This window comes from Osmerus mordax, chromosome 6 (assembly GCF_038355195.1).
Source record: "Osmerus mordax isolate fOsmMor3 chromosome 6, fOsmMor3.pri, whole genome shotgun sequence".
NCBI classification, from domain to species: Eukaryota; Metazoa; Chordata; class Actinopteri; order Osmeriformes; family Osmeridae; genus Osmerus; species Osmerus mordax.
In genome coordinates, this window is record NC_090055.1 from 1,444,845 (window position 1) to 1,457,585 (window position 12,741).

The 12,741-nt window shown below is 53.9% G+C and overlaps 1 protein-coding gene across 1 annotated transcript in view; it reads left to right on the plus strand.

Moving 5' to 3' along the window:
• The window catches only part of LOC136943857 (potassium/sodium hyperpolarization-activated cyclic nucleotide-gated channel 2), a 17,641-nt gene extending 8,333 nt beyond the window's left edge, over positions 1-9,308 (plus strand). The window contains exons 5-10 of the mRNA XM_067237341.1: positions 3,598-3,816; positions 4,125-4,271; positions 4,727-4,967; positions 5,208-5,372; positions 5,899-7,770; positions 8,347-9,308. Coding sequence (XP_067093442.1) covers positions 3,598-3,816; positions 4,125-4,271; positions 4,727-4,967; positions 5,208-5,372; positions 5,899-7,770; positions 8,347-9,308 — 3,606 coding nt within the window. The remainder of the gene's footprint in view (positions 1-3,597; positions 3,817-4,124; positions 4,272-4,726; positions 4,968-5,207; positions 5,373-5,898; positions 7,771-8,346) is intronic.
• The last annotated feature ends 3,433 nt before the right edge of the window (positions 9,309-12,741 follow it).

A 12,741-nucleotide genomic window follows, 5' to 3' on the forward strand; every position in this document is an offset into this window, starting at 1 on the left:
AAGTGCCTGAATGAGAGAGAGATAGTCTGTTATCAAACGTAAAAACATGTGCTATCAATGGAGGTTAGTCTACCCTTCATTTATCTCTCTGAAAGAATAACTGGCAGACAAGACGGAGCTGAGTGTGTAGTGGGGACTGATAGAGGGGTCTCCAGTGTGTGTGTGTGTGTGTGTGTGTGGTCTGAGGACAGAGACAGACAGACTCAGTGAGAGACACGAGCAGTTCATAGGCAGTGTGATATGATGTGATTTATGGATTTGCTCTCCCTAGAACACTCCGTCCTGGGGCAGAATGCAGCCTTCATCTCTCACTGCGGTGGCTCCCCTGTGTGGGTTTATCTACATTAAACCTTATTAAAGAAACTGAGTTTAAATGTTCTTTGTATAAATAAAATGTTATTTAAACAACATCACATACTATGAATGGTAAGAGTGAAGAGTGGGTGTGTCAGTTATCTTAACGCATCATCTTTGCCTCTCTAACAACCCGCCATGGGATCGGGCCAGTGATCTAAAACTCAATAGCATCGACCTGCGAGCTTGAATAACTAGAGACTCCCACTGAGAAAGGGGCCTCCCTCCCTCTCTCTCCCCTCCCTCCCTCCCTCCCTCCCTCCCTCCCTCCCTCCCTCCCTCCCTCCCTCCCTCCCTCCCTCCCTCTCTCTCTCTCCCCTCCCTCCCTCCCTCCATCCCCTCTCTCCCCTCCCTCCCTCCCTCCCTCCCTCCCTCCCTCCCTCCCTCCCTCCCTCCCTCCCTCCCTCCCTCCCTCCCTCCCTCCCTCCCTCCCTCCCTCCCTCTCTCTCTCTCTCTCCCCTCTCTCTCTCCCTCCCTCCCTCCCTCTCTCCCCTCCCTCCCTCCCTTTCTCTCTCCCCCTCTCTCCCTCCCTCCCTCTCCCACCCCAGGTTCTACTGGGACCTGCTGATGTTGCTGCTGATGATGGGGAACCTGATCATCCTGCCTGTGGGCATAACATTCTTCAAAGACGAGAACACCCCTCCCTGGATCATCTTCAACGTGGTGTCCGACACCCTCTTCCTGGTCGACCTGGTCCTCAACTTCAGGACTGGCATCATCAAAGAGGACAGCACTGAGATCCTCCTGGACCCCAGGTGAACCAGCAGCCAGGCTCGTGTTGATTTTCATTCTTATTCCAAGTAAACAGTGAATGACGTTCATGCTACACTAACAGGGCTATCCGCCAGCGCTACCTGAAGAGTTGGTTCCTGGTGGACTTTGTGTCGTCCATCCCGGTGGACTACATCTTCCTGATGGTGGACCTGGAGGCTCGACTGGACTCAGAGGTGTACCGGACGGCCCGGGCACTCAGGATCGTCCGCTTCACCAAGATCCTCAGCCTGTTACGCCTGCTGCGCCTCTCCAGGCTCATACGCTACATCCACCAGTGGGAGGAGGTGAGGGAGGGGAGGGGAGGGAGGGGCGGGGATGAGGGCGGGGATGAGGGAGGGAGGGATGAGGAGAGGGAGTTTTTTTCCAATATTTTGTTTCCAACCTTTTACCTTTTTTCCTTCCTGTCCTCCCCCTGCTTACAGATCTTCCACATGACCTACGACCTGGCCAGCGCCATGGTGAGGATCGTCAACCTGATAGGCATGATGCTGCTGCTGTGTCACTGGGACGGCTGCTTGCAGTTCCTGGTGCCCATGCTGCAGGACTTCCCACCTGACTGCTGGGTGTCCAAGAACGACATGGTGGTCAGTGTCTCTCTCTCTATCTCTCTCCCTCTCTCTATCTCTCTGTCTGTCTGTCTGTCTGTCTCTGTCGCTCTCTCTCTGTCTCTTTGTCTCTCTCTCTCTCTCTCTCTCTCTCTCTCTGTCTCTCTCTCTCTCTCTCTCTCTCTCTCTCTCTCTCTCTCTCTCTCTCTCTCTCTGTCCTCTCTCTCTCTCTCTCTCTCTCTCTCTCTCTCTGTCTCTCTGTCTCTCTATCTATCTGTCTCTCTCTCTCTATCTCCTGATTGTCTGATGGTGTGTGTGTTTCATGAGGGTCTGTGTGTGTGTCTGTGTTTGTGTGTGTGTGTGTGGTTTTAAGACACGTGTTTCCGATACCCTTCCCTTCTGATGTGTGCTGATGAAGATGTGGTGTTTGCTCGGTGTGTTTACCCTGATTAGGTTAGCTATGTAGGCACATACTTTGTATGAGCATATACATAATATTATTAGTTTCAAAGCTTGCGTACGTTGGTGGTGCTAGATAATGAGCATGTGAGTAGCCAAGAGTTAGCATTTACATTTGTGTGTGTGCATGTGTGTGTGTGTGTGTGTGCATGTGTGTGTGTGTGTGTGGGGGGTGTATGTGTGTGTGTGTGTCTGCTAATGTGCTCTGAATATTTCCCTGACTTTTGCCATATGTCTATGTTAATTGCTGGTAAACACACCACAGTAAAGATCACACACACACATACAATTAAAAACCTGGAGAAGACACACTCACATGTTGTGTACATAGCTTACTCATGGATCGACAGACCCGTCTCGGTGGTTGCCAGGGGGACCGTTGCTAGGCCAGCTGATGTGTGGAGTTTCCCCCAGAGAAAGCCCCTAGACCCTCTGGGTAGTTTAGATTAGAGCTGGGATATAATTGGACATACAAACACACACAGACCGACAAACACACAACACAAACACAGATAAGATCTTAGATTTTGAAGATTCAAACAAACTTCCAATTTGTTAGCTCATCAGATAACTATACTTTATAGTTAATACTTATACACTAATGTATAGACCCGTGGATTAACAGCATCATTCGTTGAATAACTGTCTTTTAACCCTCTATATTGAACGTAGATTTTCCTCAGTTCTCATTGCATGAGTTCTCTATGTATTCCCTAGACAGGATGGAGAGAAACAGATGACAGTTTCAGTTGCACAGTTTAAGCAGAGTTATGGCCTTGATGCACTCATGTGGGGTAGATATTTCTCAGACAGCTTAATTAGACCCCCTCTCTCTCCCCCTCCCTCCCTCCCTCCCTCTCTCTCCCCCTCCCTCCCCCTCTCTCCCCCCCCCCCTCCCCTCCTCCCCCTCTCTCCCCCCCTCCCCCTCTCCCCCTCCCTCCCTCCCTCCCCCTCATTCCCTCCCTCCCTCCCCTCCTTCCCTCCCTTCCTCCCCCTCATTCCTCCCCCTCCCTCCCCCTCTCACCCTCTCCCCCTCTCTCCCCCCCTCCCCCTCTCCCTCTCCCTCTCTCCCCCCTCCCCCTCCCCCTCTCCCTCTCCCTCCCTCCCTCCCTCCCTCTCCCCCTCCTCCCCCCTCTCCCCCTCTCTGCCCCCCTCCCTCTCTCCCTCTCCCTCCCTCCCTCCCCTCATTCCCTCCCTCCCTCCCCCTCCTTCCCTCCCTTCCTCCCCTCCCTCCCCCTCCCTCCCCCTCTCACCCTCTCCCCCTCTCTCCCCCCTCCCCCTCTCCCTCTCCCTCTCTCCCCCCTCCCCCTCCCCCTCTCCCTCTCCCTCCCTCCCTCCCTCCCTCCTCTCCCCCTCCCTCCCCCCCTCTCCCCCTCTCTGCCCCCCTCCCTCTCTCCCTCTCCCTCCCTCCCCCTCCTTCCCTCCCTCCCTCCCTCCCCTCCCCCTCACCTGCCCATCTGTATAGAACGACACGTGGGGAGTGCAGTACTCCTATGCCCTGTTCAAGGCCATGAGTCACATGCTGTGTATCGGCTACGGGGCCCAGGCTCCTGAGGGCCTGACGGACGTCTGGCTGACCATGCTCAGCATGATCGTGGGCGCCACCTGCTACGCCATGTTCATCGGCCACGCCACCGCCCTCATCCAGTCCCTGGACTCCTCGCGGCGGCAGTACCAGGAGAAGGTAACATCACCCTCCACCACACCACCCCTCTATTGACTGTGGAGGAACCCTCTGTAAAAGGAACAGAACCTTTTTGAGGTCACCTAAAACCTTGAGGAGAAATATCAAGACAGTTAAACGTGTCTTCAGAAACACACAAAGGTTCTGTATAACCTGAAAAGGGTTCTATCTTTAAACCTTTGTACAGAAGGTTCCACTGCTGGCCCTGCAAGGTGAGTTCAAGGTCATTTACAGCGGTGGTGTGATGTATTGTGGAACAAGTGTTTGAGTTTAAATATTAAGCAGTGGTATGTGTGTGTGTGTTCCAGTATAAGCAGGTTGAGCAGTACATGTCGTTTCATAAGCTGCCTGCGGACGTACGGCAGAAGATTCATGAGTACTACGAGCATCGCTACCAGGGAAAGATGTTCGACGAGGAGAACATTCTGGGAGAGCTCAGTGAACCACTGAAGGAGGTAACACACACACACACACACACACACACACACACACACACAGACACACCCACACAGACACACAAACACACCGACACACACACACAGACACACACACACACACACACAGACACACCCACACAGACACACAAACACACCGACACAGACACACAGACACACACACACAGACACACCGACACACAAACACACCGACACACACACACAGACACACACACAGACACACAGACACACACATACAGACACACAGACACACAGACACACCGACACACGCACACACACAAAGACACACAAACACACCGACACACACACACAGACACACACACACACACAGACACGCACACACACACCAACACACACACTTCATTTAAAGGACTTCCTCCTCCATCTCACATCCCTCTGTCTCCCTCTCCTTCCCTCCTTCCCTCCTTCCCTCCTTCCTCTTTCCTCGGGTCTAGGAGATTGTCAGCTTCAACTGTCGGAGCCTGGTAGCTAACATGCCCCTGTTTGCCAACGCTGACCCCAACTTTGTGACAGCAGTGCTGACCAAGCTGCGCTTCGAGGTGTTCCAGCCGTCTGACTTCATCATCCGCGAGGGCACCGTCGGACGAAAGATGTACTTTATCCAGCACGGACGAGTCGGCGTCCTCACCCGCGGCAACAAGGAGACCAAGCTCAGCGACGGCTCCTACTTTGGGGGTGAGGCGAGGGGAGAGGGGGATGAGGGGGGAGAGTGTGTGTGTGTGTGTGTGTGTGTGTGTGTGTGTGAGAGAGAGAGGTTCTAACATATTGGGAACAAGGCCTGTGTGTTGGATTACGAACCGATTGGAATGCTGTCTCTTAAACTTCTCGGCAAGATCAATTCTTTATTTCTGTTCTCTTTAAACACCCCTCCCCCTCCCCTCCTCCCTCTCCCTCTCCCCCTCCTCCCCCTCTCAGAGATCTGTCTTCTGACGCGTGGGCGGAGGACGGCCAGCGTGAGAGCCGACACCTACTGCCGACTGTACTCCCTCAGCGTGGACAGCTTCAACGAGGTGCTGGAGGAACACCCCATGATGAGGCGGGCCTTCGAGACCGTGGCTGTGGACCGATTGGACCGCATCGGTATAACACGTGTCCGCTGATAGGCTGATCCATCTGTCATTTAATCCCGTGCTTGCAGTGACTTGCTATTTTCCATTTCTTTGTGTAATGACCTTGGTGAGAACTCCTTTTCCATTCAGAATCCTGTTTCTATGAGGCTTTGTTGTCTGACCTGAGTCCTTGAAACCTTTTTGAGGGAGAGAGAACAGCAGTTCTGAAATGGAAAGAAAAAGACCAAACTAAGAGCCAAGCTCACGCTGCCATCTGCCTCTGATCTCTCTCACACACACACGACATGTCTGATCTCTCTCACACACACACGACATGTCTGATCTCTCTCTCACACACACAGCATGTCTGATCTCTCTCAGGCACACACATCATGTCTGATCTCTCTCAGGCACACACATCATGTCTGATGTCCCTCAGGCACACACAGTCTCAACACCGTCTCAACATGCAAACATCTTCAGCACTGATTTGGACATCTTGTCAGCAACGATTTGATTAGATTTTTTAATGATCTATTTGCTTATGTTTCCTGCAGGGAAGAAAAACTCCATCCTGCTGCGGTCCTCCCATGGGGGCAGCAGGATGGGTCGAGGAGGGGGGCGGGGGGGTGGGGGGGGTGCGGGAGGGGGGCTGGGCGTGGGGGGCCTGGGCTCGTGCGACAGCGTGCTGGTGCAGCAGATCGTGAAACACGATAGCATGCCGGCTATGCAGGAGGCCATCGCTGCCGCTGCCGCCGCAGGAAGAGGCGGAACCTCAGGAGGAAGTGGCACCGTGTCCCCCAGGCCCCGTCCCGTCATCTGGGCCCCGCTCGTCCACGCCCCGCTGCAGACGGCCGCCGCGACAACCAACGTGGCCATCGCCCTCATGCACCAGCAGCAGCAGCAGCTCCATCTGCAGCAGCAAGCCATGGGGGGGCCCATATTCCTGCCCTCCCCTTTCTCCTCCATCTCCCCCTCCTCCTCCTTCCCCCTTTCCCCCCCGCGGCCCCCCGTCCTGCAGCCCCTGAACCCCTCTGTCAGCTCTCTGATCGGCATGATGGGTGTGGGGGGGATGGGGGGGCTGTCTCCCAGAGGGGGGTTCTCCGTTTCCCCGTCCCCCTCGCCGTTGGGACCCCAGGGAAGCCTCTCATCTCCCCCTGTCGCCAAAACCCTGCCCACTGCCTCATCTGTTCCGCCCGTTGTCCAATTAGGAAGGACCCAACATTACAGTCTCCGCCTCCACACAGACCTCCCCTCAACTATTGGTGGATCCTACGGAGCCCCAGCGGGAGGGGGGGCCGTGACTCCACCCCTCCACAAGGTGCCCCCCGTCAACCCCACCGCTGCCCCTAGTGGTGGCTCAGACGGCCACAGTTCCTGTGGCGGCCAGCAGGGGGCCAAGGAGGCTCTGCTGCGGTACGGAGTGGGCAGCTCTCAGGGTCTGCCTGTGCTGGGTCGACTCACTCAGGAGGCCCGGCTGCTGTCGGCCTCGCAGCCCACCCTGCCTCACCGCTCCTGGGCAGGAGTGCAACCTCACCCCCCTCTCTATCGCAAAGCCTCTGGAGGTAACCTGCTGTCTGCCCAGATCCTGGCAGGGGGTCAGTTAGCGAGGGGGGGCAGTGCCGGGGTGTTGAGTTCCAGTGCCTCTCCAGTCCATGCCTCGTTCCAGCAGATGCCTCCTCTGAACACACACGTACAAGCCTTACAGGCCTTGGTCACAGCCGTCCCTTGTCCCCTCTCCACACACACCGCCACACACCTAGTTTCACACACACACCCCATACCTGCGCCCGTGGCCGCGCACACACACCCTGCCCCGCTCTACACAGTCGTGCCTCTCCACACCTGCTCACCTGCCTTCCTGGCCTCTTCCTCCTTCCCCAGTGCCACCCTCCACTCCTCTGTCACCCCCTCCTCAACGCCGGCCCCCTCCTCTCCCGCCCCCGCGCTGCCAGTCACCCCCCCTCGCCCCAAACCCTCGCCTACACCCCCGTCTCGCTCCTCCTCTCCTCCGCCCTGCTCCACCCCTACCGCGGGAACAGCCTCTGTGTCGCTGACTTCAACACCGCGCCCTAAACCCAGCCCCACTCCTCCCTCCAGCTCCTCCTCCCCTTCCCCCTCGTCCACTCCTCCACTCTCTGTCTCTACCCCTTTCTCCTATCCTCAGACTCATGGGCCCAAGTCGTCTCTCTCCTCCTCCTCTCCCTCCTCCACCTTCACCTCCTCCCCCCCCCTCCCCCATACTCCCAGACCCAAGGCCTCCAACACTCCCCCCTCCCCCTCTCCTCTGTCCGGGCTCAGTCCTACCCACGCCCCCCTCCCATCCCAAACACCCACCCCCTCCCAGACCCGTACCCCCACCTCAACCCCACCCCGCACCCCAACGCCTACACAGACCCGCACCCCAACTCCTGCTCAAACCCCCATCCAGAGCCGCACCCCTACCTCCACCCCACCTCACACCCCAACTCTGACCCGCGTTCCTACCCGCACTCCCTCCCAAGTCCCCTCCCAGACCAGCACCCCTACCTCCACCCCACCTCACACCCCTGGTTCTGCTCTGACCTGCACCCCTACCCCTGCCTCCTCACAAACCCCATACCAGACCCCCACCTCCACCCCCTCCCAACCATCCACTCCTATCCAAACCCCAACCCTTACTTCCCCTGCTCCTACTCAGAGCCCAGGCCTAAGCTCTGCACAGGCCCAGATAATACTACCGGTGTCCAGCACTACCCACACCAAGAACCCCCCCCCACCTGGACCCCCAGCCCCCACCCCCTCCTGTCTGCCCCCAGCCCCCACCCCCTCCTGTCTGCCCCCAGCCCCCACCCCCTCCTGTCTGCCCCCAGCCCCCACCCCCTCCTGTCTGCCCCCAGCCCCCACCCCCTCCTATCTGCCCCCAGCCCCCACCCCCTCCTATCTGCCCCCGGGCACCTTTATCCCGGTGTCTGTCTCCCCTCCCACAGGGCAACACACACCTGCTCCAAAACTGACCCATGCATCCACTTCATCCACGACAACACGCACTGCATCATCTACCCCAGCCCAGACCTCCAAACCTGCCCCAGCCCCTACATCTACCCCAACCCAGACCTCCAAACCTGCCCCAGCCCCTACATCTACCCCAACCCAGACCTCCAAACCTGCCCCAGCCCCTACATCTACCCCAACCCAGACCTCCAAACCTGCCCCAGCCCCTACATCTACCCCAACCCAGACCTCCAAACCTGCCCCAGCCCAGACCTCCAAACCTGCCCCAGCCCCTACATCTACCCCAGCCCAGACCTCCAAACCTGCCCCAGCCCCTACACAAGCCCCTACCCAGACCTCCAAACCTGCCCCAGCCCCTACATCTACCCCAACCCAGACCTCCAAACCTGCCCCAGCCCCTACATCTACCCCAACCCAGACCTCCAAACCTGCCCCAGCCCCTACATCTACCCCTACCCAGACCTCCAAACCTGCCCCAGCCCCTACATCTACCCCTACCCAGACCTCCAAACCTGCCCCAGCCCCAACACAGACCTCCAAACCTACCCCAGACCCAACACAAGCCTCAACCCAGACCTCCAAACCTGCCCCAGCCCCTACACAAGCCCCAACCCAGACCTCCAAATCTACCCCAGACCCAACACAAGCCCCAACCCAGACCTCCAAACCTGCCCCAGCCCAGACCTCCAAACCTGCCCCAACCCAGACCTCCAAACCTGCCCCAGCCCCAACACAGACCTCCAAACCTGCCCCAGCCCCTACAAAAGCCCCAACCCAGACCTCCAAACCTGCCCAGATCCCCTCTCCCTGTCCACCCACTCAGTCGGTTGCAGGCGCCCCCATCCCCCAGACCCTCTGCCCTGTAGGAAACCCTGCCCACTCCACCTCTCCCAAGGGGGAGAAGGGCCCAAAGCTGCCCCTTACTAAGAAAGACTCGGAAGCACTGAGACATAAACTCCCCGCCAACATGTGAGGAGATAAAGATGTCTCTGAAGGAGACCAACCGATTGGACAATGGACATGTTGATTAGGAAAGCTCATATCAGGATAGCCAATGGATATGCATAGATAACCACGTGTTCACCTTTGGTACTAAACATTTCCATGAAAGTTACTTCTGTTAAACACTCAGACTAGAATGTGATTGACTTAAAACCTTTAGCTTCAACTTGAAGTCCTAAAGCTCCATGGCTCTCTCTTTGTATATGTAGCTCTCTGGAATAGCGAGCATTGCAGGTAGTTTTGAAGTCCAAATGTATACATATATATCTGTGTCAGTGATTGTTGGAGCAAGCAAGGGAGCTGAAGTGGAGAGGTTGCCTGACCCAAGTTTCACATCGAAATACAGGGGATCACATGGGTAACAGTGATATAGCATGTGCCCTGCTGCTGATTGGGTCAGAGGGTGTGATGTCATATCATTTGACAGCCAATAGGATGGAGAGTACCTGTATGCTAGCTCCACCTTCCTCTTGCCTCCTGCTCTTCACCAAAGTGTGATATTACATCATCAGAATTTTTACCATGAAGACAATAATTCCTGTAAAGTTGATAATCACATTGATCAGAGTATTTAAGTGCAATCCACTCGTAGTTTTGTTGTTCCAGGTGTGTAGTGTTTAGCTTTGGACAAGTACAAACTCTTAAGTAAAAATGTTCACCCTGGTGACTACTATAACCAAATTGTGTTTTTTTGTGCAACACTGTGGACATGTGTTTATTTGTTCCACCTAGCTTCTGTCTCCCTCCTCTGCTCTGATGCCTTTCATCTCCACGTGTTTCATCCTCTTTCATCGCTACACAGAGGTTCTGCTGGTTACCGTTTCAGCAACACTTAGTACTGCTCGCTCTCTCTTCTCTTTCTGCTTTTTGACATCAATACAGTATCTCTTTCTGCCATCATCATGTTCTTTTACTACATCTCTCTCTCTTTCTCTATACCACTCGTCCACTCTCTCTCTCTCTCTCTCTCTCTCTCTCTCTCTCTCTCTATACCACTCGTCCACACTGTCTCTCTCATCCTGGTATTCTGTTTAGTGTTGTTTGATGTTTTGTGTAGGTAGTGACAAAGAGTTCCTGTCTTAACCCCTGATACCATGTTGCCTAGACTGTATATTCAAGGACCAAATGTTTTTTTTTTTTTATCACAGCTTAAGCTTTGAGCAAAAATAACCAATAGTCAGTTCTGTTAATAAGGATGATCACAAGATGGATGAGAAGGATGTTGATGACAACCATTGGTTATGACGTGTGTATGTGACTGAAAGAATAAAGCAGATTTAGATATCAGTTTCTTAGTGTATTTCATTTGATTGTGTGTGTGTGTGTGTGTGTGTGTGTGTGTGTGTGTGTGTGTGTGTGTGTGTGTGTGTGTGTGTGTGTGTGTGTGTGTTTGTTTGTAGCAAGGATGGGGAGCTAGGATGTCAGTGACACAACGTACAGAACTGAAGATGAAAGTGATTTCCTGTCACGTCTGACAGAGGACATTTATTTCCTTCAGCCTGCCAATCCCAAACCCTCCTCCTCCTGTGTACTCTACTCTGATCTCCTGTCTGTGGTTCTCCTGTACTCTACTCTGATCTCCTGTCTGTGGTTCTCCTGTACTCTACTCTGATCTCCTGTCTGTGGTTCTCCTGTACTCTACTCTGATCTCCTGTCTGTGGTTCTCCTGTACTCTACTCTGATCTTCTGTCTGTGGTTCTCCTGTACTGTACTCTGATATCCTGTCTGTGGTTCTCCTGTACTCTACTCTGATCTCCTGTCTGTGGTTCTCCTGTACTCTACTCTGATCTCCTGTCTGTGGTTCTCCTGTACTGTACTCTGATCTCCTGTCTGTGGTTCTCCTGTACTCTACTCTGATCTCCTGTCTGTGGTTCTCCTGTACTCTACTCTGATCTCCTGTCTGTGGTTCTCCTGTACTCTACTCTGATCTCCTCTCTTTGGTTCTCCTGTACTCTACTCTGATCTCCTGTCTGTGGTTCTCCTGTACTCTACTCTGATCTCCTGTCTGTGGTTCTCCTGTACTCTACTCTGATCTCCTGTCTGTGGTTCTCCTGTACTCTACTCTGATCTCCTGTCTGTGGTTCTCCTGTACTCTACTCTGATCTCCTGTCTGTGGTTCTCCTGTACTCTACTCTGATCTCCTCTCTTTGGTTCTCCTGTACTCTACTCTGATCTCCTCTCTTTGGTTCTCCTGTACTCTACTCTGATCTCCTGTCTGTGGTTCTCCTGTACTCTACTCTGATCTCCTCTCTTTGGTTCTCCTGTACTCTACTCTGATCTCCTCTCTGTGGTTCTCCTGTACTCTACTCTGATCTCCTGTCTGTGGTTCTCCTGTACTCTACTCTGATCTCCTGTCTGTGGTTCTCCTGTACTCTACTCTGATCTCCTGTCTGTGGTTCTCCTGTACTCTACTCTGATCTCCTCTCTTTGGTTCTCCTGTACTCTACTCTGATCTCCTCTCTTTGGTTCTCCTGTACTCTACTCTGATCTCCTGTCTGTGGTTCTACTCTACTCTCCTGTACTCTACTCTGATCTCCTGTCTGTGGTTCTGCTCTCCTCTCCTCTGATCTGCTCTCCTCAGTTCCGTCCCGATGGCCCTCAGTCTCTGGGTGTAATCCTGCTCCTCTCAGCGGAGGTGAAGCAGACTGCCGTCCAAGGTTAAGCCTCTTCATGTGGGTGCTTAGATCACTTCTGCTCCTCTTGACTTGGACTGAATGAAACCCCACCTGCATAGGGCAGGATTACATGCCCTTTAATACTGAAGACAGCCAGCCCCGGGCCTCTCCCCCCCCTCAGCTCATCACCGTTCAAGGCCCTCAGGTTTGACTCGTCCGTGTGGGTGAGCTACTGTAATCACTGTCACCTTTAGAGGATTGAGTGGATTCGGGATATAGGATTTTCTCCCTTGAATATCGGCACATTGTTTATAAACTAGATTATTTCTAATCTTGGATTTGTCAATAAATCAATAAAGTCAAAAATTACTGTAAACATATATGGACATTTCAATAATATTCATTATATACATTTAACATATTACAATGTATGATATGTGTTACAGCTGTAATTTTGGTGTCCCCCTCAGGAATTGCTCTTGAGAAAATGTCATATAATTGTCCCCCCCAAAATTGACAGCTGATTTTCGCCTCTGAGCCACAATACTGAGTTCTGCCCAGATCTATACAATACCGCCTGGTGTATTGTACACGGAAGAAGTACTCAACTGCCGCCCGTAGATGGCGCTCAACACCCAAACCTTCGCTTCGAAACAATCCACGGCCGCTGAACAAACGAGATAATGAAAGGGGTGACCTAGGGGATATGTGGAGCGTATAACAGCGTGTAAGAGGTTAACGATGTGAGGCCAGCAGATTAGCGGCTGTGAATAGGGGGAATAAATAGGG